This window comes from Musa acuminata, chromosome BXJ3-2, assembly GCF_036884655.1.
Source record: "Musa acuminata AAA Group cultivar baxijiao chromosome BXJ3-2, Cavendish_Baxijiao_AAA, whole genome shotgun sequence".
Classification (NCBI taxonomy): domain Eukaryota; kingdom Viridiplantae; phylum Streptophyta; class Magnoliopsida; order Zingiberales; family Musaceae; genus Musa; species Musa acuminata.
The window spans coordinates 26,772,646-26,799,771 of NC_088350.1; the positions used below are offsets into that span (position 1 = coordinate 26,772,646).

The 27,126-nt window shown below is 45.0% G+C and overlaps 6 protein-coding genes across 6 annotated transcripts; 2 read left to right on the plus strand and 4 right to left on the minus strand.

The window, feature by feature from the left end:
* Nucleotides 1-526: 526 nt before the first annotated feature.
* On the minus strand, nt 527-5,635 carry LOC135631466 (protein phosphatase 2C 53-like). Its single transcript, XM_065139168.1, has 4 exons — nt 5,200-5,635; nt 3,238-3,522; nt 2,049-2,154; nt 527-1,839 (listed from the first exon to the last, which is right to left on the minus strand). The coding sequence occupies exons 1-4, from the start codon at nt 5,542-5,544 to the stop codon at nt 1,529-1,531; spliced, it is 1,047 nt and encodes a 348-aa protein (XP_064995240.1). The 5' UTR covers nt 5,545-5,635; the 3' UTR covers nt 527-1,528.
* Nucleotides 5,636-6,317: 682 nt separating this feature from the next.
* On the plus strand, nt 6,318-8,923 carry LOC103975948 (B3 domain-containing protein Os01g0723500-like). Its single transcript, XM_009391094.3, has 4 exons — nt 6,318-6,646; nt 7,286-7,727; nt 7,857-8,104; nt 8,433-8,923. The coding sequence occupies exons 1-4, from the start codon at nt 6,380-6,382 to the stop codon at nt 8,718-8,720; spliced, it is 1,245 nt and encodes a 414-aa protein (XP_009389369.2). The 5' UTR covers nt 6,318-6,379; the 3' UTR covers nt 8,721-8,923.
* Nucleotides 8,924-9,280: 357 nt separating this feature from the next.
* On the minus strand, nt 9,281-12,255 carry LOC135582585 (SAP-like protein BP-73). Its single transcript, XM_065139167.1, has 3 exons — nt 12,140-12,255; nt 11,876-11,981; nt 9,281-10,470 (listed from the first exon to the last, which is right to left on the minus strand). The coding sequence occupies exons 2-3, from the start codon at nt 11,886-11,888 to the stop codon at nt 9,434-9,436; spliced, it is 1,050 nt and encodes a 349-aa protein (XP_064995239.1). The 5' UTR covers nt 11,889-11,981; nt 12,140-12,255; the 3' UTR covers nt 9,281-9,433.
* A 52-nt stretch (nt 12,256-12,307) lies between these two features.
* Nucleotides 12,308-14,980, minus strand: LOC103975947 (carotenoid cleavage dioxygenase 8 homolog B, chloroplastic). Its single transcript, XM_009391093.3, has 6 exons — nt 14,613-14,980; nt 13,692-14,435; nt 13,415-13,608; nt 13,001-13,190; nt 12,797-12,899; nt 12,308-12,704 (listed from the first exon to the last, which is right to left on the minus strand). Exons 1-6 carry the CDS (start codon nt 14,934-14,936, stop codon nt 12,559-12,561), a joined length of 1,701 nt encoding a protein of 566 aa, XP_009389368.2. The 5' UTR covers nt 14,937-14,980; the 3' UTR covers nt 12,308-12,558.
* Nucleotides 14,981-17,585: 2,605 nt separating this feature from the next.
* LOC103975945 (ethylene-responsive transcription factor TINY-like) lies at nt 17,586-18,793 on the minus strand. Its single transcript, XM_009391090.3, has 2 exons — nt 18,091-18,793; nt 17,586-18,018 (listed from the first exon to the last, which is right to left on the minus strand). Exons 1-2 carry the CDS (start codon nt 18,645-18,647, stop codon nt 17,703-17,705), a joined length of 873 nt encoding a protein of 290 aa, XP_009389365.2. The 5' UTR covers nt 18,648-18,793; the 3' UTR covers nt 17,586-17,702.
* A 5,552-nt stretch (nt 18,794-24,345) lies between these two features.
* LOC135631030 (beta-glucuronosyltransferase GlcAT14B-like) lies at nt 24,346-26,170 on the plus strand. Its single transcript, XM_065138398.1, has 4 exons — nt 24,346-25,065; nt 25,143-25,218; nt 25,297-25,412; nt 25,491-26,170. Exons 1-4 carry the CDS (start codon nt 24,474-24,476, stop codon nt 25,988-25,990), a joined length of 1,284 nt encoding a protein of 427 aa, XP_064994470.1. The 5' UTR covers nt 24,346-24,473; the 3' UTR covers nt 25,991-26,170.
* Nucleotides 26,171-27,126: the final 956 nt, after the last annotated feature.

Sequence of the window (27,126 nt, forward strand, 5' to 3'; positions counted from 1 at the left end):
TTCAAATCGAGGCATTTCCAACCTCGGACACCTCCACTTCAAGCAAAAGATCCTAAGACTCTTTAATCGATTTCTAATACAAGATATAATTGTCAAGTTCATGAGATGTACATTGAACTCTGGCACAAACAGATCTTCTAAATGCACACTAAAAAGTAAATGACATGATCAATATTTTGGATCTATCAACGCACGAGGCCAGTCAACAAAACTTGCCACATCAACATGAGCTAAAGAGAATGATTTTCTCCAAAATATTATCTTCTATTCCAGAAATAAAAAACCATCTTAGGTATGGTTCAAGATCAGAAATTCTAGTCGAGTACACTCACTAGTTTTGCAAGAAACACTTTCAATTCAAGAATCTTGAGAGAATTATCCTGATAGACTATTCACTTTCGACTCGAATCCGTGACTTGAATCGACCACCAATATGACACTAACTACTACCAATTCAGCTAGGGCTGTTCTCAATCTAGCTGACAAAGTGATCAAGTTGTAGCATCAGATCTGGTGACACCACAAGTTAATCTATCAGGTAAAAGGCTTTCACCAAGTAAATAATTCGCATGACTTGACTAACGTGAAATTCTTCAGACAACAAACAACAGTATTTCATCATAGCCACTTCAGATCTCACTAAAAAGCTACAACTTGTATAGATAGCTTAGGACCCATACCTTCTGGACCTTTTCCATGACACGCACACATAGCTCAGGCCATCACTGTAGAGCATACCATACGCACTGAAGCTCTCCAAATCGAACACCATGATCTCATCAATCAATTGCACTTCCCATATACTTCTGGCCAAGTAACCAGTACCGGCCAGATTGGCTGCAGCATGATGCTTTGCCGAGGCGCAACACTTAAAATCCTTGCATCGAACTCGGCTGCTTCAAACTTCAGGAAACTTGATGCTGGATAGCAAATTATTGCAGTATAATCTAAAAATAATAATAATATTGTCGACTATAGCAGACCCTGATTCTGGACAACGATATATGTACACTTTTGAGTCAAGCTTGAGGAATAAAATGGAGTTTCCTCACATCCGAAACTGCAACGGCCAATCAGAGGTTCATGTCATATCCTGAATCCATGCAGTACCTGCGTAGAAGCTAGCAAGGGTGTTGGAGAACAACGTAGAAGTTGGTATCGCTGAAGAAAGAAGCCAATCTCATACTTTCTGCCTTTCTTCAAAGGTTACCTCCATTGTTAGAAGAAAAGGTTGCCGAATCTATATATTTCCGTTTGTGCCAACCTCAGACTGGATTCTGCAGCTTCGTGCCGCCCAACTACAGCAGGAAACAAGCCATGGATGTAATCTTCAACCACTTCTCTAGTTTCTTTTGTGTTGGACATTAGCGTAGATCACAGCAGAAGCCATGTTCGACCTTCCCGTTCAACAATGCATCAGTGGATACTAGTACCAGCCTTGGTTGACACTTGGTATATCTCTCTTGAATGCATAAAAGACAGCATTGAAGGCACAAGCGTTGCAGTCTACCAAAACCCTTCTACCTTCTCACTGTCTAGGCCTACGCCTGCTCCTGGACTTCAAGTCCACTACCACAACAGATATGTTGTCGGAACTGTTTTTCTGGTAAGCCAGCTCGGTAAGATGATCAGCAACAGCCTGTGCAGGTGACACTCCATCTACTAGTCCATTCCGCCGCTGCCACCTAAAATGACGACAAGCCATGTCCCCAACCTCTTCAATGGACATAACATCCCATAATCCATCGCTAGCCAAAATCAAGCAGTCATCATCCTCGCTTCGAGACATAAAACTGATCTCGGGTACAGGAATAACCCAAGGTCTCATATATCGATCACCTGAAAATTAGCATCTTAGAAATTATTTGGTAATGAAGTAATATTTCCGACTCAAGTTATATGGCAAAAGTAATTGATGGTAGATTTATAAAGAACATATGCAATATTTCCTGATAAAGAAAAAAACCTGTAAAAATTTAGTATAAATCAGATCGAAATTGATTTAGTAACAAAACATATAAGCAATGGATCAGGATAAGAAAAAAAACCAATAGACCGGGACACTGCAAGAACACCAGAAATTCTACACCCTTGCCAGTTTATGACTCTTCCACCTAGGCTCTCAATGCGCATGAGTTCATCCTCTCTGTCAGGCTGTAAAGAACCACTATTAGAAGTAGATGTAAAACTGGAAGTAATATGAAAAAAATTATCCTTGAAAAAATATAGAATCATATAATGAATTATAACAACAAAAAAAAGCAATTATGAACATTTCCAGAGCCCTGCTATATGACAACTGGTAGAATGGAAGTCCACAAAAGATATATCTCCACAACAAGCCATGATTTTTAATTTTAAGTTCAGCTAGACATAGTACCGGATGGTTATCTGGATTGCAGGAGCAATTTGGCAAGGGACAGTACTTCCGATTGCAATTTCATGGTCGAATACAATTGCTACATCGCTACATCTAATTACAGGCTTTAACCACCCATCCAACCCCCTCCCAACAAGGAAAACATAACAAAGGGCCCTGTTAATCCCTTCACCATAACACGATAGATGCTGGCCCAAATAAGAACTGATCACTAACAATGCATCAAGGAACAAAGGATGTGGTTGTAAATCCCCATGATACATCAATAACAACAAAAGAAAAGTTGACATACTAGGTAGCACTTAATGCCTTCTGCTTCATAGAGATTTTTCAGAAATCACAAAGTTGTTCATATAGCAGTCATCTGTTGAGTTCGACAGCCATGGATGTCATGCCTTACAATAGCTTATTGCAAATCGAGAGAATATATTGGCAGTTCAAACTGAATCAAGCTCACACTTTTAAATTCTGAAAAACAAATCATTAATATTTAAGTACTTTCAATCTGCTTAGTTATGGTAACAAGTTAAAGAGGCATAAAAACAATCAAGAACCATTTTTGTTGTCGCAATTCAATTTAGCTTGCAAGTCAAGAATCTGTTAATTTGAAAAGATTGTTCTATAGAGGGGAACATGTGCAGTTATTCTACCTTCAGTACAACAAGTGGTAAACCAGAAAATTTTGTAACCTGTAATTTTCAGTGAGCATTCGGCAAAGAATATAACAATGAGTTGCTATAGTATAGGAACACCTTTAAACAACACTAAGAAATTGCTTCCTACTTAACAAAAAATTTAATTCTATTAACTCAAACAAAGAAGATTTGTATAGAAGAGTAGAAGGATAATAGTAAGACCTTATGATCAATGGTTAACTGGATTCTTTGATTCCCACGACAGAGAAGTGCCCTTGAGTCACCACAATTAGAGGAGATGATTTGACAACCTGATATTACTACGACAACAGCAGTTGACCCAATTATATCTGGGGCTACAGCTTCATCAATGACCTCATTATCAACCCTCTTGAAGCCATCATGGAATGCTGTCTCCCACCTCCTTTTCCAGCACTCTGGATTCTGTATCCTATCCCACTCCTCTGCCACCACCTCATGAACTCTTTTTGCACAGTAATCAGCCACCTGAATATAAAAAGGAATATGAAGTAGAGCAACAACGTCTTTTTTCTTTCAAGGAAGTCAGTTGACTAACGATCACAATAACACTTCAAGGAGAAAAAATAGCCATAACAAAAGATGTGTTTTTATTGTTCAGATATCACTATTCCATGATCTACAACTCGAATGCCAAACTTCATCATATACCTAACAAATATTTTTTTTCAGATCAAATGGTGGAACACAGAAAAAGAGCTCTATATATAGAGAAACTTTGTATCTGCTCATGCTGTAATGATCAACTAATAGGAAAATAAATAGAAAAATCATGCCTTTACACCTGTTTTTGTTATAAGTATATCAAATCATGAAAATGACAAGATTTTGATATAAGTACATAAAAAAATATTTGAAGCACAGCAAACTACATCAAAGGCAGCCAAATAGAGTTGATCCCCAGTGAAAGCATAATTTGTTAATAACAAACAAAGCAGTCAAGTGTTGAATGCTTAAGTAACTTCTTTCAATAAAGGTGGCATTTTTTGCCAAATTGGGTAAAAAAGCACAATACTTGTGATCTTAAATTCTCATTATAGCTAACAGAAAAAAGAGGTTTTATGTACTGAGCAAAAGTAACCTTACAATAGGTATTACAGTGACCCTTTCAAATTGAAGTTCCAATCTTACTTTATTCGCAGGTCACCTTCCACTATTTTTATAAGCTACCAAACAATGACACAACCATCCCGATGACCCCAACCTCCATGAAGATGGTAAAGATTATAGGAAGACAATGACATATGTTCTGGACAACAATGCTTATAACATTATGGAAATGGGTTTACCATCCAAGTTTCTGTTTTTATATTATTAATGAGCCTATAAGAAGAGATTCTGTCCTTATCATTTGGAACACTGCATTCCCAAGGACTACAACATAAGCTAAGATGGCAAAGACTAGGAAAATGGCAGCAGATGTTTTTCGATGAATGGGACAATGCTTCCAACACAGTGGTAGCAGCAGGCTCAAGTAGTATGTGGCAGAATGGCTCCAGAGTAGGACTCTGCATGGTTATGTTTGCATTAAGAATAACAAAATTATCACATTTGCATACCTATACAGCTCCCCTCATCAGCAGACAAACATGAAATCTGCAGCCAACATTGTCGACTTGTTTTAATTTAGAAAGATGCCTCACGTCTCATGACAATAACAGTTTGCAAAGTTAAGCACATACATTCTTTGAATAAAATGTACCCTCTGATTAAACATGGTAGCAAATGAGAATCAACTGAAAGGACACATTGGAACATTTGTCCAAAGGGAGTCTGAATAATAAAAAAAATTGTGATTCTTTCAAGGTAGCTAACACAATCTTAATGTACAAAATCTAACAGATACATATTCACCTAAAGATAAGAAAATGTCCGCTATCCAAACAATTTACAGCAATGTGGTGCATCAAAGTGGACACATGAAGGTAGTAAGTAATGCAAGAATGTGACGCGTAAAAATCAGATAACCAAATATGATTGATTCCTAGAGTCACGAATCCGACCGTCCAATGAGCGTAGCTCGATCAGACGGCTTCAGAAAAAGGCGATCAGATTCATGGAGAGATCCAATCCGGATGGTCCACGTTTCTGCACGCACAGACTCCGCTGGGTACTCTGGATGTACAGAGACGGAGGTCAACGTACCTGCGCGCCCCCGTGGCCGTCGTATACACCGAAGAACCGCACGTGCGAGACCTCGCCCGATCCCGGCGGCGCCGCGCACCCGCCGACCCGCTCGCACGTGAGGGCCATGAACGCCGGCGCCACCGCGACGGCGTCCTCCATCTCCTTGCGCCGCCCCACCGTCGACGCGGCCCCCCACGACACCGCCGCTGCCCCTCCCTTCCGCCACAAGCACCTGCCCCTCGCCTCCGCCGGCTGCGCCACGAGGCCCGTCGGAGCCGGGATCTCAGCGGAGGATGATGCGGCGGTGGCGGGGTCCTCGTCCCGCGCGCGGCGAGGTTGGATCCCCGGGGGATCGGATTCCATCGCCGAAGGGAAGGGGGGAGACGAGAAAATTTTGGGGAGGGTAAGATGGGAATAAAAGGTGTAGAGCAGCCAATGGCATGACGACACGCAGCCAGATGAAGCCCTCCCCCAATCGATGAAGCAATTGAATGACGCGCCACCTTATCGCAGCATCGCTCCCGCCCCCGAGCGACACGTCACGAGTGGCAGACTGCGGCAGGGCTCCGATCGCTTTCGGTGCGAATAATTGTAGCGCCAAGTCGATTCGATAACACTTCTGTTACGTGACCGTCACCTACCCGCTTTTTTTGTTTTATTCCGGGACCACGCTGTGGGCCCACAGGTGCGCCATGCTTTGCGGGTGCGTGGCGGGTTAATTTGTGCGAGTACTTGTTAGATAAGGACGGGACAGGTGGCGAGCCGAGGTGCGAGAACTATATATGTTGAGGCAGAAAGCGAGGAGGTTAGTTTTTATCTCGGCATGAAAGGCATCAGAAGTCAATCTGTTTGACGAAATAATCAGATTATGTGCTCAAAAGTGTGCTATGTTGTTTTGGATGGCTAAAGATGATGATGGCAAATAGATAAAAGGATGATATAGGAAGAGACGTATATTGGTCTTCAAATATAATAAAACAAAAGTATATTGCATCACCGCTTGATACGATGAGAGCTGCGCAAGCGTAACACTGCAATCTACAGCGTCTACCCCAATTTGGTAGACGGCAATTGGATTCTGTGACCCGTGTATGGCTTCTTGATCGATCGAATACAGCGGCGGTGAACAGGAGTCTCTCTCGGTCTTTGTCTGGGAACAGAGAGTCCGCCATTGGGAACAGGGTTCTGGCGTTGCGGAATGACCCCACGGGACCTCAAAAGCCGTGCTCCCATGTCTCTTTTTCCCACCCTGGTTTCTCCGCCCCTCTGCTCTCCCCACAAGTCCTCCTTGGAGGTCCACACAGTTCCCACACAGGCCGTCTCTCCGCTCCTCCCGGAGGCTTCTTCAGTCGGCGGTAGCGAGCTGAGAATGCCGCCAAAGAGCCAAAAGGCGAAGAAGAAGTGCTTGCCGACGAGGAAGCCCCACTTCTTCAAAGTCCTTCTGGGTGACTTCGCACAGCGACTGGCAAGCCCTCTCTCAACCTTTCCTTCTCTTCTTCTTCTTCTTCTTCTTCTTCTTCTTCTTCTTCTTCTTCTTCTTCACCTTCGTCTAGACCTTACTAACTGGCCAACTGGGATGAGATTCCACTGAAGTTACAAGGTAAAGAAGCAACGTCTTCTGTAATGAACGCTTCTGGATCTATCACTGTAACTACTACATATTTTTCAAGCGTTGCTTGATACAGCGAGTTGGCTTGCCATCGTCGACTCAGATTCGTTGCTGCACACAGAAGCTGAGAGGCATTTCCTCAGCTTCAGTTGCTCGTGTGAAGCTCTCTTGAAGCAATTTGTGCTTCAGATTGACTGCCCTGACTGACTAATTGGAAGCAAGTCGCAGAAAGATTATGCGATGCTTTCGCCGTTTTGTTCCATTAGATGCATGCATGCTTACATAACTAAATCATCAACATACCGATGAATGTTCTTGACGTAAGCTAAGCCGAAAACGAAGCTGATGAAGACACCAATCGAATTAAGTATGAGGACTAGCACCGGTCTGCTCTATGGTTGCTTCTCTACCATTGTGTCGTGGAAGGTTTGACGAATAGTCAACGTAGCGATCTTGCAGTGTATAATCCATTTGTCAATGCTTTCAAAACTGCAGAGGATTCCACCAAAGTTCTTGAAACATATTTCTAGCGTAGGATCCAAGAAAGCCATCCTGCAGGGCCCTAGTGGAAGCAAATGGCATGTGGAACTAGGCAAAGACATGAAGGACACATTCCTGACGACCGGATGGCCCAAGTTCGTGAAGGACCACTCCCTTAGAGAATACGAATTCCTCGTTTTCCAGTATGACGGAGACATGCGCTTCACGGTCTTAATCTTCGACACGAGTGCGTGCGAGAGAGAAGATGCTTTTGCGGTCAGACCACGGAGAAAGCCCCGTCAATTTGAAGGGAAAAGGAAGCGCGGTAGGCCACCGAAGCATTCGCCCGAAGTCGGCTGCATCATCAAGAGTGAAGCTATCGAACATGGCATGAGCTTGGAGCTTCTGAAAGATGATGTCCAGCTACCAAATTTATTACAGATTCAACCCTTTCAACGTAAGTGCAAGTCTTGCATTCTTGTTCTATCGATTCATAGCATGCGGCACTGCATGTCAAGATTAATGAGCTCTCCAATTATGTTACTTTCACTTTGCAAATTGAAATGCTGTAATTTGTGTTGATCAGAGGCAGAAAGTGGCCTGCCATATCCTGCTCCTGCCTGTGATGTCAAGGTTAAAAGAGAAGAGTCTGAGCTTCTGATCAATATTCTTCGCAACACAACGAAACGCAGCAAAGGTGGTCGTATCTCAACGAGAAGGCCTCTGACTGAAAAAGAAAGGTTGAGAGCAGAGGAAGCTGCCAATTCCTTCACCTCGGCATTTCCTTACATCGTTATGCGCATGGCACCATCGCAAGTTTACAGACCATACATGGTGAGTTAACCATCTAGGTGTGTTGATACTTGTCTGTTGAGATCTATTCTACATGACATTATCTGTGTTCTCATGGGCCATAGAAGTAGACTAAACACTATCATCAACAAAGAGCAGCATGATGGCCAAATGTATTCGAAACCTATGTTCCCTTAGTGTCGTTACCTACTTACACCTGAAACAAGAGCATATTTAGCTAGAGTTATTTGTGTTGTTTGTCTTGCTCGTTATTGAAGAACATAGAGTTACATAACGCAGGGCTTAGGCTTGTGTTTTACCATGTCAATCTTTTCTTTTCGGTCCATCTTTGATTCAGAACTGATTGCAGAGGATTCCTAAGTGGTTCTCGCGGGAGCATCTCCCACCGAAAAGATCAAATCTGGTGCTCCGCGACCCGTGTGGTAAGTCCTGGATTGTGACCTACATTCCAAGCTTGAGGTGCCAAATATCTAGAGGATGGTCCGTCTTTGCACGCACCAACAAACTGGAGGAAGGAGACTACTGTGTATTGGAGCTCATCGGACCAATCGAGCTCCGAGTGCACATTTTCAGGGCGGTGGAGGTGGAGGTGGAGGCAGAGGAGACTCTGCAGATAGCTATGACTCCAACAACGTAGGAGCGTAAGTCATGACATTTTGCCCTTCCATGTTTTCGGAGAAACTACACAGATTGGAAGCAGGGAAGAAGACATGATTAAGATTTGAACTATCAAGTCTGATTCAGTTAGTCGGACTTGCTTGTAGATAATCCAATCAAGCTGGAACTTCTCAAACAGCCTGCTATGATCAATTGAAGTATATCGTGGTTTTTGTATTTGTCTCTGTTGATTCGAGTTGAACATATATGTCTGCATGTATATATACATAATAGAATGACACAGTACAGGGAGTTCAAGAGCAATAACAATCCAGGAAACAGTCCTGGTTTTTGGTGTCAACCACTGCCATGGAAATGCAGACACCAGATGAAGTGAGTCTCCAGTGGGGAAGATTTCATCATGACAGAAAACCTCAGAAAGAATGAATGAATTTAGCCAGACTGGTGAAACCAAGACATGCAATCCGATACCTCCACCTATATGCATACTAAAACATGGGAATATCTTGAGATATTATGTATGCAAATAATTAGGATGTAATCCATTCATAACAAGACTATTCTGGTCATGCAAAAAAGTTCTAACAAATGCATCAGACAGTAAGACAATGGAGAAAACGAACTCCCAAAACAACAATAAACAATGTTTAATTGTCAAAAACAAAACATGGAAAAGATGAGCTACATATATACAATCATACTTTTTTTTTCTTTTACCGTTCATGTGAAGCATCAAGCACTCAATAATTCAGCCAGTTCTCCTTTCTTGAGTTTGGAATACCCTTTGACCCCTCGATACCTTGCAAGATCCCTCAATTCTGAAAGTTTCAAGGAACCCAAATCAGGAGAAGCTTCGGTAGAAGATGATTCTATAGTTTCATCAGAACCAGAAGGATCCAACTGATCATCTGATGATAACTCATCTGGACCATCCAACACAACAGACTCCACAGGTGCTGATTGCACAGACTCATAATCGCCAGTCTTCTTCCTTCTCCCTCGTGACTCGGAAGGAGCAGAGTTGATATCCTCCTCTGCTGAAAGTACAGGTTGCAACTCCATTCTAGGAACAGGAGATTTTCTACTAAAATTTGAGGCAGGCCTAGCAGAAGGAAGAGGGCCTCGTACATCAGACTCCTCTGACTTGCTATCACTAGGGCCAAAGGGATTTATATTCTGCTCATCCTCAAATGTGTTGCTTCTTTCTACTTGGTCAACAGAAAATTCCTCTCCTGGACTAGTTGTCTTCTTCTGATCCCCTGAATGCCTCCTTAATAATTTGAGAACCGAAGTGACAGTTCCCTTCTTGCTTTGACCCTGTTGTGCAGCTTCAATCTTCTTCTCTTCCTTGATTGCAGCCCGCTCTCGTAATTGTGCTTGAACTTTCCGGAACAGCTCAACTATTTCTCTCTCTCTTTGTCCTGAAGTTGCAGTAGCCTGATATCTAGTATTAGCACTTGGAGAAAGCAATGACCCATTTTTGGAGGACATAAAATCCATTACTTCAGTGTTGTCAGACTGCTCAGACTCTTGAGATTGCTTCTTCTTGCCCCTTGAAGACCCCTTCGGTTGTCTAGAGAAATCAGGATTTCTCTTATAATTGTTATAACTAGCATTGCAAGTCACAGATGTCCTCATTGAACTAAAGGAAGGGATGGGTTTGCTACCAACGAACAGCTGCTGGCTTCTATGACATGAATACGATGACAGAATAGCTCTTCTGGGTATCCCTGGAAGCAGACAGGATTTTCCATCTTGCGACACATAACCTGCAAATCAAGAAACCCTGACATTTTTTATCCCATATTTAAAACCAATAACCAAATGGCTATTGGTTTTAGATTCTTTAAAAGCAAGTTAGCTTGTGCTGGCTTTTACTGCATATTACAAGAGAAAAAGTGTCATATAACTGATGGTTTGTAACTAAAGGACAGATAGGTTCCACAATTATTTCACACTAAGCGAGTTTTAAGACTGGCAGACTTTCAACTGCATAGTTGAGCACGTAAACTATCTTCGTCCATGGTCTAAACTCTTAAACTAATATAATTGCCTTAAAAGCAAACTCAAAATAAAAAAACATGCAACAGGTAGGTTATTTGTCAAAAAAAGGTCTGCATCTAGCGTTTTACCAACAGTGCCACTAATGCTTTCTTGATCATAACATGATGATAATAGTGTCCTACTATTGTTACAGATTTAAGATATCAACCAAAGATGAAAATAGACCCTTATGGCCCAACAATCCAATAAAAAAGGAGGTTCTTTTTTGGGAGCATTGGTTCTCAAATAGAACCCATTTGGCAACATTGTGTCTGGATCCTACTAATGGATGTTTATCCTAGAAGGAGAAGGCTTAAGATTCAAGATCACAGCACCAAAGATCATGCATATAGAAAACAAGTCATGTATGTTGCAATTAAAATATACCAAAAAACCTGAACCTCTAATGCTTTCTAGTAACCAGTTCAATTATATAATGTCATACAAAGCCTGCATCACTAGTATAAACTATCACGACTCAGGCATGATGGGCTAGCTGACTTATCAGCTTCGTTTGACCTAAACCACTGATTAAATACTTAAGCCGAAGTTGATAATAGTACACTCATCGAATCCTTATAAGTCAATCTTAGTCTTGTCCACTTCCGGACTGATCGGAGTGTTACAATTTCCCCCATGAGGATAGCCTAGTAGTGGCTCCACACTGCGACGAATCGTCTGACTCCGTAGTCCTTTCCTATTTAAACCCCCGCACCATGCCCAAATACTAAGTCAACTCTGAGATCAAATGTCATAACTCGAGCTTGATGGGCTAATTAATCTATCAACTTTGTTTAGCCCAACCCATGGGCCAAAATACTTAGGATTAAGTTAATAGTAGTACACTTAATTTTACCTATTTTCAATGTGAAACTAATCAAAGTGTTACATAAACAATCCAAAATACAATCAATTACTATCCCAAACTAACATGAACCAAGGAGCTTTGGATTTCCACTGATTAGATTATATTTATCATATGTTTAATGCTTGTGGGTTCGATTTTGGTTGTACAAAAATATTCTAAGAGTGATAAGATATTTGAATAATGAAACCTGAAAGAATTAAATCATCCAAAGTTTTAATTTTGATCGAAAAGGCCTGAGGAAGATAGCGAACGGTAAACCATACCGATGGTCATCATCCCTTCCTTCCGAACTATTAACCAGCAGCCAAGCTCCAGAACCAGACCCTGGGATTTATCGTCGACGTGTTGCTTTCTTCTCCAGTCGAAGCCCTATGAAATAAGACAAGATCAGAAACATGAGAGAGAGACAGAGAATCGAGGGCAAGACCGCGAAGGAAGCTCGACGGTTACGGGTGCAGAGGAGGGTGACGAAGGTGGGTTAAGAAAAAGGGAGAATCTGGTCGCAGAGTATAGCGGAGGACCGGGACCTCCTTGTCGCAGTCGGCTACGCCGGCGGCGGCGGAGGAGACTAGGGTTTCGGAGGCGGGATTCGGTGTGGTTTCCAGAGGTGGAAGAAGCGCGAACGATCGTGATAAGGGCACTCGTTCTTCTTATGTGGGGCTGGGCCGGGGCCCACTACTGGCTGAAGCTACGTGTCAAACTTTAGTATGGCCCACTGCTGAACCGATGAGCATTACCATCGAACATTTTCTTCCAACATCTTGCGATTATTTTCGCTATAGTACAACAATACCATATTCTACCCCATATTTCAACGATATAGGAACTACACAGAGACTCCAGCCAATTAGACCACTTTACATAAAAGAGAGATGGGGAATGGTATGATCTCTAGGATTTACACGATGCTGCTCGCCATTACTGCAGCTTAAGAACACGAGTTGCGCTACTTGTTTGGAACCCAGCACCCGTGCAGCCCATAGGGAAGTCCGTAGGGGAACTTGGCTCGTGCGATCTCCTCAAAGGTGACCCCGTCCAAAACCAGTGCGTACCCTTCTCCGTTTTTGTCGCTCACTATGGAGATCACCACGCCTGGAAAGATCCGAAAGCTGTGAGCTTGGATTTCATCTACTCGAAAAACACAGTGACTGGTGGGGCAGCAGAGAAAGGAACTTGGAGCTTACCGTCATCCTCCTCGGTGGCCCCTGGCCTTGCCACGAAGAATGGCTCTGAAGGCACTGCACCGTTCTCGTACCAGTTCTTCGCCTTCTTCTCCACCAAATCGATCTGTCATAATATTTTGGAGAAAGAAAAAGAAAAGCCTCGCCATTAGCCGCGGAAAACTATGCACGCAAGCAGCTCCACCGCAAAGCATGATGAATATGAACCTTGGTGAGGGTGTTGGGGAAGTTGCAGGGGCGTTTGGCCCCGCAGGCGTAGGCGTATCTGTACTTCTTGCCCAGGTTGGCCGGGTTGATGCTGCACATGTCCATTCCTCTGCCGTGCTCCTCTGGGTCCAGTGCTGCATGCAGCTCCCCCCTCGGACGCCCGTCCAAAGGAATCCTAAACCTGCCTACCCTGATCAATGCAAACAACATCAACCATTGTTTAAGGTACCTCATGAGCTCACCGATGACTTCATCAAGTGTGCTAAGTAGTACAACATTGTGTGTGGCTGTACATTATGATTATTATTATCATCAATATTATTTTATGTGGGAGTTGCATGTAAGTAGTACAAGGAAGGAATATGCCTTGTTCATCAAAATAAAAGAATGGGATGATGAGATCAGGAATATTACCTGGCATCCGGCAATGCATCAAGACCGGTAAATGATCTCAGATTTTGGAGGCGAAGCAAATCCAGGATGCTGGTGTCGGCGTTATGCTCGCAGCAATCGGCTACGACTCCGGTGATCCTTCCGTCCTCGTCTACCTCCTCGTATGCATTGATGAAATGGAAGGTCACGAATGGAGGGACTTCAACGCTTGCCACCTGAGCGTTGCAATCGCATCTTTAGAATAAGAGAAGGGAGAAGTGAAGTGCTTAAGAAACCGTGGAGATCAGGCAGCACTTACGATCTTTCCGGTGGCTCTGGACATGACGTGCATGTAGCTCCCGGACTCGGGATGCCACTCGAACTTGTACAGCGGGGTTGGCTCAGCCCTCAGCAGGTTGTGGACGCAGTACCTCAGCGGCATCTCCGGCACCACCACGTACCGGTCCGTCACCGCGAACGAGTGCACCCACCCGGGCGCCGCGCCCCCGCGGCAGTTCACCCTCCCCATCACCCTCCGCTCGTTGCTGCCGGGCTTCATCGTCACCACCAAGTACCCCGGTCTCACGAGGTCCGGCAACAGCGTCAAAAACTCGGACTCCGTCACGATCGGATGCGCCGAGTGTATCAGCCCGCCCAGGTTGTCTTCGTACACGAACTTTCCTATGGTCTCGAGCGTGTCGGGGTCGATCTGGATGGAGCCCTTGATGGTCTCCGTGAGGCAGAGAACTCGGCCGTCGCCGAGCCTCACGACGCCGGTGTTGGAGTTGTCGGTGAGCGACGCGCCGGAGAAGAGGCTGGCGACCTCGCCCACGTACGCGAGGAAGTTGGCCGGCTTGGGGGCCTCAGAGAATTCGCGGTAGCAGAGCCGCCGGTTCTTCATGGCGGCCTTGTACGCCTCGGACTCGACCTGGCGGTGCGAGGCCATGACGCGGCCCTGCTCGAAGTAGACACGGACGAGGGTGGCGTAGCCATCGAACAGGTGGCGGAAGTTGTACTCATCGATGTGCCATAAGCCCGGGCCGTTCCTCAGGTATGTACCGTTCTGGAGGCCGTAGTTTTACCGATTAATACCAGTATAGGGTGACATATAATTATCAACACATATAACTTATATTTACATCTTCTTATTAGGGAAATCTTCTATGTAAGAAGTTAAAAGTGCATGGATGCTTATCACGCAAATTAATTCCAAGAGTGATCATGCATGCTAGTACTATACCAGCCAGCGAGGGACGTCTCCCTCCACAACCAGCTTCCCTTCCCACCGCTCTTGCCGGATGCTAGTCCAGGCGGCGAGCTTCCCGCCGCAGTCGACGGGCCCGGTCTCGGCCGGTCCGACGGAGACCGTGGGTCGTGGTTCGACCCCGACGCTGGCCTTGGCAGACTCCCAAGCTCGTCGTCGTCGACGACATATCGTATCAAACGAATCAAAACTGGGCCGACCAGACCCAGACGACGACGACGAGGAGGACGGCATATGGAACCTGCAGTTTCGAGGGGATGCGGTGGATTGAAGTGAAGAAAGGAACAAGGTGGAAGTCATGGCTGTGCGGGAAGGTGATGTAGGAGGCAAGTACAAGGAATATCTGATTTGTTGCCTCACAAGGGGGCTTGGGAACTCAGTTATTTATAGATAGAGTTCTTGGCGTCATGGGGGGTAGGAATCTCCATGGATGAATTCTCGAGGGCTAAAGGACGAGACGACAAATCTAATTGAATGGAAACAAACGACGGTCGATGCTCCCCACCAGTGAAGTGATACATAAGAGTACCTTTCCGACCAACATAAGCCTCCACAAATGGTGTGGTCATCACAATGTATTGGCACCCGCTGATTCTCTACGACTTTTCAGGACAAAGATTCTACACCTTGGGTTTTGAGAAACAATTTGAAGGATCGTACTGTGTCAACGTCATCAAATGGAGGAATCTTACCAGGCAGCATACACTTGCACAAAACAGAGTTTGGGAGGAATCGTAAATCTCTTTCTGTCATCAAATGGAGGAATCTTGCCAGGCAGCACAGACTTGCACAAAACAGAGCTTGGGAGTATCATATCAGAACTTCGCATGACTAAAAACTTAGCGCTTCCATAATAAAATCAAGTAAATATTCTTCTGTAATCCAACCACATGCACCGAAATAACGGCAACCGTCAATGAGAGATGGGAGGAATCTGTGTCAGATTCCTTGCCTTGCAAAGTGGGGAAAGGTGCGGGAAGAAGAAGATTTCTTTGTTGCTGCTTTTTCCACCCTCTGCAATGATGCTGCTTTGCATCTGCTACAAATAATTTCCAATAGTTTGATTGATTCGTAAGACAACAAAGAAACCCATTGGTTGGTCGAGCATCACTCAGTTTTTGATGCCTCGTTGAAGTATTCTATTCATGAAGAGAACAGGGGAGGGAAGAACAAAAGGAAGCAGGAAACACATATTTGTTGGTAGTGCTCTAAGCACTGGAATATGTTCCCAACTCTGCAATGTGCTACAGTAGATCTGTTTACGCTTCATATAAGCATCCAAGATGTAACCACAGTGTGTCGCAAGGTACAAGATGCCCAGCAGCTGGATGGATCCCACTCTGTTTAAACAATGGTGGTGCGTTCACGCAAACGACAGCCTCCGAGGAAGCTTAACACTAACAATTCATCAGGAAGAATCTGTAGCATTCTCAAATGGTTTGGTTACTGACAAACATCGCGAGTTAATTACCTGTTGCGTTGAGTGGACATGTAAGGCTATAGCTCTATGCTACTCTGCTGCAGGAAAGCAACTCAGCTGCAAGCTTTCACCAATTCCATATATATGCAAGCTGAAACTTCTGTCAGAATCATATGTTTGTGCTGACTTGCCTCTCCACTTGGAGATCGCCTTGAAACCACCTTTGACAGCAGAACGAGCATGGTTGGTGTGGCTCAAAAGCTTTCACAGCAAAGGGCAAGAATGGAGCGTCGCTCCACTTGCTCTTGATGTCATTTTGTGCTCTCGTTCCACATGGCAAGGCCTGGCAAATTCTCCACTAGCCGGATGAAGAACAGGCAACTCCCATTACTCTATAACTGGAGAACCAATCGGATTGCGGTAGCGGAGAAGTAGCTTGCACAAGAACAAAAAGGTATGCCATGGGGTGGCAGACACATTCCCCACAGCGGAGCATCTTCCCAAATGGAGAAGGTAAGATCCCAACCAACACGTGTAGGATCTGTGCGTAACCATTTAGACCCACCCCGACCAGGAGAATCTAAGTGTTCAATGCAAGAATCATTTGGTCCATCTCAAGTTGAGAAGATTGTCGATATGTATGCAGTCCAATTATTTACCTTCGAAAGAAAACATTGCAGCTTAATCGTTTCAGCTTAAACGTGAGTATTGTTGACGTTGACAGAGGTAAAACTTCGCATCGAGATCCAAGAAAGGACTCCTCTTCTCTAAGGAACAGGAAATGGACTATCAGTGAAGTCGCTGATCACACGAGTTGTGTGCCGCCCATTGACGACAGTAAGACTAGCTTACTGGTGGTCTTCCATTCTTTCCACTTCCGCCATCAGAAGATGAGTGAAACGGGAGAACACACGATCCTCTGTTTTCTCCGAACTCGAGAACAAGTTTTCTACTTGTAGATTGCAGGATCACTGATCAATCATGCTTCATTTGGCAGCCATCATGTGGAGGAAGAAGGATCACGAGGCTGATGTATGAAGTTTAGTGGATCATTATGAGCGAGCAAAATTGGGTGGAGTTGGTGAATGCACTGTTTGAAATCATTATTGGATCAGAACGAAGGTGTTGTTTCGGGTACGATCCAACTCCGCGGTTCACAAGTTGGATCCTGGTCAAGTCAGATCAAGTCAGACGATATAGAAATCCTTGGGATCACAGGATCATCAACAACATAATCTGTTTACATCAAGATAATATATATGTTCATTGCCAATTTCAACTCTGTTCTTCGGATGAAGAAACACACGGTGAACAAGTAGAGGTAAAGGTTGTCGTCGTACGTTGAACAATATCATTGAACCAAGCGAATACGACCAAAAATGCTCGGTGAGAAGCATATACATTTGCCTTCTTTAAACAGGCAAAAAAGATCACACGAGCTTTTACGAGGAAGACGACAGCAGCGGATGTCGCCATCGTGACTGTAAAAGGCCGGCTGGAAAAAGATATTGTAAGATGAGATGAAGAACTGCAGTGAACTCTCCCTGCCTCACAAGGAAGACCAGCAGTTATGGAAGTCCCAACGGGAATGACTACAATGAAGCGAGAGATAAAAGTAGAGGGGAATACAATTTTTACATGTCCAACTAGTGGAATGCATCTGCAATAATTGTTGGATCTTCCAAACTTGAACAGAATGACAGTCGTAGAATGATTGCCGCCGTCTGCTCCCTCGAGATGGTTCCTCTTGAACTGCACCATGAGTTACGCCTCGATGAGAGTCTTTTAGGTGACAAGCATGAGATGCTCTTGCAGCGATTTCGGGCCAACAGCAACACTGAGTTCCTTCTCTCTTTTCTGGTGAGCTGTGCAGTGCTCGGAAGGAGAAGGACGTGAAGAAGAAGACATGAAGGACATTTACTTGATGCCCCAAAAGAGAGAGCTCCCGAGGCAGTGGAGATGCTGCATTCAGGCAAGAACTAGTGGTCCTCTTCTCCCTCCGTCCTTGGCGGCGTGTACACCCACAAGTCCCACGAGTCATGGAAGACGAATTCGCCTGCCAGATGAGCAGAGCCAAACAAGTCCTGTCCCAGCCGCGGGAGTTCCACTATTTCCTCAAGCTCATCCTCCTCCACCACCAAAGCGGCCGCGGCTGCCCTCGGCATGTCCATGGCCGCAGCCCGAGCGGCAGCCTCGCGCACGTCGCGCGGGGAGAGGGAGGCCGGGCGGGGCAGGGAGCCGGCGAGCTCGGGGAAGTTGAGCACGTTAGCAGCGGCGGGAGCGCCCTTGACGCTGAGGACAGCGGCGTCGTGGGCGCGGGCGGCCATCTCGGGCGTGGCGAAGGTCCCCAACCATATGCGCGACTTCTTGCGGGGCTCCCGGATCTCGGATACCCACTTCCCCCAAGCCCGCATCCGCACCCCGCGGTACACCGGGTGCTTCCGGATGTCCCGCGCCCGCTTGTGCTCCACTGCAGTCCCCGCTCCGCTTGACGACGCCATGGACGGGCTCCTCGACGAGGAGGAGGATATCGGTGCGGCGTTCGTGCTAATTTTGGACTCAACAGAAGTCCATTTCACATGGTTGGTCATTGCATTCAAACAGCTTCGAAATCCCAAAACTCCAACTATCTTCTCTGTGCTAGATGCTAGTAGACTGGACTCCGAGAGTGATTGATACCTGGAGAACGAAGGAGGAAGAGCAGAAGAGGGAACTACTCAAAATGGATGCACAACAACTTCATGTTATATATATTACATGGACGTCTTTATGATCCAAATTCTATACATACATATATATATATATATATATATATATATATAGAGAGAGAGAGAGAGAGAGAGAGAGAGAGAGAGAGAGGGGTGGGTAGGCAGCATTAGTGGATGGAGGAAGGAGAGATCGAGAGGTGGGGCATGACAACCGTGTTGACAGCCGGAGGACACAGGAGGGGAAGTGCATGGGGTCCGCTCGAGCATTGCTCTCCTTGTCTTTTGGTACAATAATAATACCACACTGGGACGTGTACCAGCCTTCCGTTTAAAGGGTGCCTTACCCTTTCTCTGCGTTTCCACCTCGGCTTGCCCCCTGTCTTCGTCGTAGGGGCAAAAGGTAATAGCACACTTATATGGGACGGATGGTACTGTACGATCATACAATTTTCATTGTTAATAATCACAAGAGACTCGAAATCGACTTGAATTTAGCAGATTTTTGGGACAGAGTAAAGTCGAAGAAACACTTAATTTCCATGGAGGAATGGTCAATAAGGTCCTTCGCTTAGGCCTCTGAGACTTGAGCTACGTTACTTGGATGGATTACAGGAAGAAGAAGAAGAAGAACAGAGAGGAGCGCGGCGTCGATGCAATAAATCATGCTGTCCTCTCTGTCCGCCTAGCCGTGCACTCTTTTTCTTTGCAACCCTGTACTGCGACTATTTCGTGGCCTCCATTTGGTGCCTCATCAACCCTCTGTGCTCTTCAAAAGACGATGAGAGAGAGAGAGATGTGAAGTGTCGTCAATTCCATCACCTTGGTACTCTTCGCTGCCAGCCACACAAATCACCTCCGCAGTGGCTTCAATTCGCAACACGACGAAACGGGGCAGACCAGCTGTGGAGTGTACGGTGTACGACCTGGTTGTCGTCACCATGTGGAAATTTGTCGAACATGACCTCCCCATCCCCTCCATCTTCACCAGCACTGCTCTTAGACGATGACATGGTCTCTGAGTGTGGTTTAGGTTAAAGAAGAGAACAATCGTACTTGGTCCTCGGCCGATCGACATGGTTCCATCAGCTTAATACGAAGCATATGACATTGACATGGAGTGGGTAGAGGAGATAGACACCGCAGGAACAGGATTCAAAAGGGAGGCTTGTGACCCACCGCAGAGCGCTGTTCTGGCTTGTCCGAAGAATCCACTTCGACGGCATGAGGCGTGGAATGCCAATGCTTCGGACCATTAAAGATATGGTACTGAATTCACTCCACTTGTAAGCGATGTGCGACGGCGACTGGTCGACTTCGAGCGCTTTGGTTTAGCGTAGATCACTACGAACTCCGTGCATGCATGCGTGCAGCCTTTAGGTGTAATGGATGGAGCTGCTGAGACGAATCATCTGTTCTCTCACCATCATTTTTTAGTGCAGCTACGTCCACCAAAAAATGGAACCCTATTTCAAACCCTGTGTGATTTATATGAGCTTGTGTTAGCTCAGTTCATCGATGCTAATTCAAAGTCAATCGAAAACCTTTTCCATATTAGTCTCAGTTCAATCGTAGTTGAGATATGATTCATCTGAAGGTGCCAAACATGTAAAATTATGTCAGGATCATTTTCGATAAGTGTCCATTAGATGTTTAAATTAGTTGAATTGAAAGGAATTCTTAAAGAATGTGTCATTTTTTATAGTGACTCTTAGGACTATTTCTCATGCAATAGATGAACGATAATTAAAAAAAATTATATATTATTTTTGGACTTAATTGTGATCAAAATATCGTGATGCATCGAATCCATAATAGTTTCGACTTAATGATCGAGATTTGGTCCACATGACATGTTGTATCACCATGTGTTGATTACAAGACAACTGAATTATGTATGTATATAAACCACGTAAGATGGCGACTTGGATCCAAGGTGTCGGCCACGTATCGATCGGGACACCAAAGTGTCAGCAAGATGATCCCCATATCACCTTGCATACCGACAAGAGAGTCTCTTGGATTCCCTTCTGTCATCAGTCAGTGAGTCAGTGCTAAAACCTTTCACGTCGATGCATATCCGTTTCCATGATCACCAAAGGAAACAGCTGCTACAGTCTGAAAAGAAAGAAGTAAAAGAAACAAAATCACAACCATTTGCTCAGATGAATACATCCTCCTCCAGAAACTTTCAAAGTCCCAGTCATCACGACACAAAAAAACGTCGCCCTCGGCATGGGTAGATGAACACCAGCCTGATCGCTTCTGTTTGTACAACTTTACGCTGCTGACTTGTCGTCGGCATGGCTCAGTCCGATCCAAATACGCGAAATCGTGTACATGACTCCCGGACCGGAGAGGGTTGGCATCAAGTCGGGTCAGGGCGATATCTGTCGAGTCGATCTGAGGTTGAGCTAGGAGTTTTTTTTTTTTCCTTATTGGGTTCCTGCACACATGCCGAGGTTGAGAAGGGAAATCTCGATTTAACCCATTCGAAGCTTAAGTTAGTATAATGGAGTTGTGATGAATTCGAGTGTGCTTTCGTGTCCCCTTAGCATTGACTAGGGGATCGACTTTTATACATTTTATCGAGGGTCAATTATATGAGATTCATTAATGACCGTCGCAGATGGTTTAATGTCAAACGATGCTTTCCCGTACAATCCCAAGTGACACGGGTGTAGCTTCCCATTGTGCCACGATGGCACGAATGTGCCATGTCAGTCTTGAGGTGGCTACTAGTCGTTGCCACGTAAGTGGTACCGAAATATGCCCTATCAGCCTCCGTGTTTCAACCATCCGCGATAGCTCTCCATCAGGAGATGAAAGGTGGACGGAGGAGTTCACGATTGAGACTCTTTTGGACGGTTCTGTCTGTGGCTTTTGTGCAGCAAACGATGAAAGGGACCGACACTTTGATGGTCCCTTCGAATGAACGCTAACAGGTAACAATAGACGCATTGGCAGGCATGGTGAATTTGTCCGAATTTGGTGATGATATCCAGATCGACATCTGATCGATATCTCAGTAACATGAGAATATTCGTCAACTCACAATACTTGTCGATATTTTGATTTTTAATACTTGAATATGGACTATCAATATGTAGAATATAATTACTAGATTTAGAGCAACTTATGTAATAAATCGTAAATTCATAATTATACTTTTGATTCTTCCTCTGGCCCTTCGTTGCACTATAAAAATTTTCGAGTATGCAACTGTAAAACATATCACTCCACATAATGTAAGATCACTTTTTCTTTATTTCCAACTAATTTGATTTGATTACACTTACGAAGACATGACATTCTTAGAAAAAAGGATTACGGTTGGCTCTGAATCATTCTCCGGGTTAAACAATCGGAATATATTATAATTTATATTTTTATGTTTCGAGTTTGAATCAACTTGAGGCTTATAAATATCCCTCTCATCCCTGGTTAACATACACACAACTGAGAGCAAAAAGAAAAGAAAATGCTATTGTAATCTTGAGTGGACTCGTCTCAAATTTTAAGTATTAGTCTTGTTTAAGAGAGGAATGAAGAGGGTTATAAAGGTTCTCTCATGAATATATCAAAAGGAGAATTTAGTTGGAAGGGTAGTCGATCTTTGCCCATTGAAGGAAGATCATTAGTGGATGCCGATGGCATTGATGGAAGAAGAATCGACGACGAAGTGGATGTAGGTCACGACGATCGAACCACTATAAAATTTAGTTTACATTTATGCTTTTCTATTTACATTTATTGTAAATTATCATACTTCCTAATTACTTTAGCTGCACACTCTTACAAACGTGTTTCAAGTTTATATCGTTTACGAAATTGATTTTTATCGTACGATAATTTTTTGATCTAACGTAATTTTATCCACTGCACTAATTCAACCCTCCCCCCTCTCTCTCTTAGTGCCGACTCATTCCTAACAAATATGTAAGAGGGAATTACTCCTACATTTATTCATTTGAGATATAGACAAATATGTAAGATATATACATGCAAATATAAACAAACAAAATTGATATCCTAGGTAATGGCTTATGATTCCTCACACAACCTCTAGTGTGAAAGTGATTACTTAATATTCTAATGTGCTCGAAATAAGCATAATAAAATAAGGTTTTGGATGACAGTTTCATAAATATCGTATCAATATGAGTCTCATATGAAACGATATTAAGGCCTAAAGCATGTTTTATTGGGCATGCCCTCACTATGTATGGCGTGAGCGCAATCGTCCAGCCAATTGGCTTGCCAATTTTACTAGGAGTTAGAATTTTGATTGTGATTAGCAAGAGGTTTAACCTCTTGATCTAGATTTGTTGGTTCACGGTGATGAGAACGGGAAAGGTTGCATTAGACATTTTTATTTATAATTTTTCTTTCTTTAAACCAAAAAAAAAATCGTGTACCATTTTGCTCATCATCCATTAATTTGTTAGAGTATTTGATAAGAAGTAACCTCGAATAGTATTTGATAAGAAAGAATCATCCGTCATGACGGAGCTGAAATGGGCTCATCAAAGATCCGTGTTCTTCGAGATAAGAAATAGATCTCTCTATGCTTTATTTTGTTTTATGAAAGAACAGAAGTGAGGAGATCTCGAGAGCACATCATTGCAAGTTCTATTAATCAATAGGTATTGACAATGTAGACCATTAATGATTTGATTATTTAGGTATTATACTTAAGCTAATTACATATTATCTTTTATACTCAGATTATGTTAATATAGTCGTCTTTATTTAAAAAAATTATATTGAGATCCCTATAATTTAAAAAAAATAAATAATTTTATTTGACTTAACGTTCATAAATTTATTGATCCGATTTCATCGTCATTGATAATGAAATGACAAGTACGACTCAAATACTTAATCCTTTTATCTAAATTCTTAAATCCGATGGTTGACATTATTGACTTTCCGAAAATTTGGGTATATTAAGTGTTGCATTGTATTGCCATTCATAACCAGCACAAATGGGCATGCAATTATGTGCCCAAACTCGGTATGTCGCTCATGCTCGCGACTCACTCAATAAATCCTGATAGAAATTTACCCGTAAATCCCCTCATGCGGACTAATTTTCCCGTCTACAGCAACATTTGAGCTTGCAACGACGGGACGACATCATTTCGAGCACATCAGGAAAGCATGCAGTGGAAGAGAGAGAGAGAGAGAGAGGGGTGTGTACGTAAACCAAGTACGGAATGTGTGACGGGGTTTCTGCCTCGCGGCTGCCGTCTCGGGCGGATCGAATGCGAGTGTTTCCTTCTTTCTCTTTGCTGCCATTAATTGAATACCATCCGTTCTCCGAATTATGTGCCCTCGTTTTCTCTCTGTAGCCATGGAAACAAAAACAAAAACAAATCTACCAATTGATTTTCCTTTTTTTATTTCTCCAACAAGTTCCTGTTCTTGCGTGTGTGCGATCTACGTTGTTCTTTCCTTCTTTGGTTTCCTCTCGGCTTACTCTATTTCAGGTGTTGTTCTCGTTGTGTTCGGTTGCCTTTCGACTTGGGATTCTCGAGAGCCCTCCACGCTTTCTTGATGACCACCTTTCTTTATCCTTCCCCTTACGATATATAGCTAATCCATGGCGATCACTCTTCTCCCTGATAGATCGCTGATTTACCAGCTTTAGAACGCACCTTCTTCCCTCTACTTTGTACGGTCGCGTTTGCATCCTGTAGCTGAGATGTCATGGAGCTGAGAGCCAAGGCGGCTCCTCTTGTTCCCCTTTCCATGGAGAGAAGATGGATGTGGCCCTTGTTGCTGTGCTCGATCGTCGTCATCGTCCTCGCGGTCACCTCCTCCAACATGAGCATCATCTCCTCCTTCCAGACCATGTTCTGGATCTTCCCTACCGTGCCGTCCGCGAACAGGACCGGCCCCGCCTTCGTCGAGTCGCAGTTAGCGTCCGCCGCTCCCCCGCCTGTAGGTTCCCGGATTCCCCGGCTGGCCTATTTGATCTCCGGATCCAAGGGCGACTTGGACCGGCTGTGGCGCACGCTGCGGGCGCTGTATCATCCTCGCAATATCTACGTCGTCCACCTGGACTTGGAGTCTCCGGCGAGCGAGAGGCTGGAGCTGGCTTTGCGCGTCGCCAACGATACCGTGTTATCCACCGTCGGCAACGTGCACGTCGTCGAGAAGGCTAACATGGTTACTTACCGAGGACCGACGATGGTGGCCAGCACACTTCATGCCTGTGCTATACTTCTCAAGGAGAGCAAGGAGTGGGACTGGTTCATCAATCTCAGTGCCTCGGATTACCCTCTCGTCACACAAGATGGTGAGCCAGCCCGCTCATTCTCTTTCGTGATCTCTCTCTCATCTCTGTTCTTCACCGTTTCTTGATTCTGACTGCAGACATACTGCATGTTTTCTCGTCGCTGCCGAGGAACATAAGCTTTGTCGAGCACACGAGCAGATTGGGCTGGAAAGAGTTAGTAGCAGCATCCCCGAATCTTTTGGGTCAAATCATTTCTCTGTCTTCTCCTAATTCTGAAGATTGCGTTTACAGGGGCCAGAGAGCAAAACCTTTGATGGTAGATCCTGGGCTGTACATGACTCGCAAGACCGATGTGTTTTGGGTGAGTCAGAAAAGAGAGGTACCGACTGCATTCAAGCTGTTCACAGGTTACGCCTCTCGCCACAGCGTTGAATCTACGATCGGGCGATCGATGTACGAGTTCATCTTTTTTGTTCTTTCGACAGGCTCTGCATGGGTGGCTCTGACTCGAGAATTCGCGGAGTTCTGCGTGTGGGGATGGGACAACCTGCCAAGAATTCTCCTCATGTACTACACCAACTTCGTCTCCTCTCCCGAAGGCTACTTCCAGACGGTGATCTGCAACGCACCCGAGTTCTCGGTCACCGTCGCCAACCACGACCTGCACTACATCTCGTGGGACGTGCCCCCGAAGCAGCACCCTCACACCCTCTCCATGGACGACTTGCCCAAAATGATCGGCAGCAACGCCCCCTTCGCCCGCAAGTTCAAACGGGACGACCCGGTGCTGGACCAGATCGACGCGGAGCTTCTCGGCAGGGCAAAAGGAAGCTTCGTCCCTGGAGGATGGTGTGCAGGCGCACCCCTGTGCACGGAGATCGGAGATCCCACGCGACTCCAGCCCGGGCCCGGGGCCGAGCGGCTCGCTGCGCTCATGGACGTGATCGTCCGATCGAAGAAGTTTACTCAGAACCAGTGTAGATAGGACATTTTTCCTTCTTCAGGCGAACTCAGGTCGCGACATGATGCGCCGCCATGGGGGCGGCACACTGTGTAGCTAAAATAAATGCGAAAGGAGAGAGGCCAATCCATTGGCCATAGCCTGTAATCCAGATTAACTTCAAACTTGTCTAACCCATGTGATATCACCACCGTAAACATATGATCAATCGGCGTGCATAGAACGGCATTGACTAATGCAATCAGTGGCCCATTAAACAGCCCATTGGACTAACGGAGATTAGATTCCTGTCATCGTCCACGTTTCTTGCTTCCCGAGATATATAGGTTAATCAGAGCCGTCCGAGAGATGGGCCCATGTCATCCCGAGATACAACGGCTCGAGAACGAAACCGTTGATCGCTGGGCCGAATGCTATGTTGCTACCGGCGCTCGGATCCCTCGCTGGACCGGTCTCAACAAGCGAAGAAGGCGTTGGCTGGCGGTGAGATCGGCCGGGTCGAGGATGAAGCTCTCGTCGACGGGGCCTGACGACTGGCACCTCGTTTTGGGATGCTACACTCGTTCATTGCCTGCATGAAAATTCAGAAAACAATGCGTATAAAAGGAAAAGAGAGACGAGAGAAGAGACAAAAAGCAGAGTTTGTCATTTACAAATATTGCATTGGTTTTGTTTGTGTAAACTACCATGAGCCGTGGCCTCCGGGCCGACGCGGCTCGGTTCGGATCCGGATGGCGGGGGATCTCCAAAGGGGGTTCCTCAGGATTGCTGAGGACGCTGGCTCGATCGGTTCAGTCGTGGAGGTGGGTCGCCGTTTCCTTCGGGAAGGGGCTCCTCGCATGGTGGGTCCGGAGAGAATCGTCTCGTCTTCGTTCCTGCGCACAGGTCGGGTTGGGGTGCTTGACCCGACCCCTCCGATGATCAAGTTAGTTCAAGGTCGCATGATCTTTTTTTTTTTCTTTCCCTGCTTGTTTAGAACGCGAGGGTATTTATAGGGAAGTTTGGTGTTATCGGGTGTGCCTGCCCACAGGGGGCAGGATCGTACCTCTGACGGCGTCTGACATTGCCGTTGGCCTGGCATGAGGGATAGAGCCTGAGGGGTCGTTAATGGGCCTCGGTCGACATTTCGGCCCGTGTTTGCCATGTGTTGTCAGTCCGAC

Coding starts and splice junctions, on each gene's coding strand:
- LOC103975947 (XM_009391093.3), bottom strand. CDS start 14,936: ATGACTTCCACCTTGTTCCTTTCTTCACTTCAATCCACCGCATCCCCT. Junction 14,436..14,612: donor GAGACGTCCCTCGCTGGCTG/GTATAGTACTAG, acceptor TACGGCCTCCAG/AACGGTACATACCTGAGGAA. Junction 13,191..13,414: donor GATGCATTGCCGGATGCCAG/GTAATATTCCTG, acceptor TGCATTGATCAG/GGTAGGCAGGTTTAGGATTC.
- LOC103975948 (XM_009391094.3), top strand. CDS start 6,380: ATGACCCCACGGGACCTCAAAAGCCGTGCTCCCATGTCTCTTTTTCCC. Junction 7,728..7,856: donor ACAGATTCAACCCTTTCAAC/GTAAGTGCAAGT, acceptor TGTGTTGATCAG/AGGCAGAAAGTGGCCTGCCA. Junction 8,105..8,432: donor AAGTTTACAGACCATACATG/GTGAGTTAACCA, acceptor AACTGATTGCAG/AGGATTCCTAAGTGGTTCTC.
- LOC135631466 (XM_065139168.1), bottom strand. CDS start 5,544: ATGGAATCCGATCCCCCGGGGATCCAACCTCGCCGCGCGCGGGACGAG. Junction 3,523..5,199: donor ACGGCCACGGGGGCGCGCAG/GTACGTTGACCT, acceptor TTTTATATTCAG/GTGGCTGATTACTGTGCAAA. Junction 2,155..3,237: donor AGTTAACCATTGATCATAAG/GTCTTACTATTA, acceptor GGTTCTTTACAG/CCTGACAGAGAGGATGAACT.
- LOC103975945 (XM_009391090.3), bottom strand. CDS start 18,647: ATGACCAACCATGTGAAATGGACTTCTGTTGAGTCCAAAATTAGCACG. Junction 18,019..18,090: donor GAATTCGTCTTCCATGACTC/GTGGGACTTGTG, acceptor GCCTGAATGCAG/CATCTCCACTGCCTCGGGAG.
- LOC135631030 (XM_065138398.1), top strand. CDS start 24,474: ATGGAGCTGAGAGCCAAGGCGGCTCCTCTTGTTCCCCTTTCCATGGAG. Junction 25,219..25,296: donor AGCAGATTGGGCTGGAAAGA/GTTAGTAGCAGC, acceptor TTGCGTTTACAG/GGGCCAGAGAGCAAAACCTT. Junction 25,413..25,490: donor TGCATTCAAGCTGTTCACAG/GTTACGCCTCTC, acceptor TTCTTTCGACAG/GCTCTGCATGGGTGGCTCTG.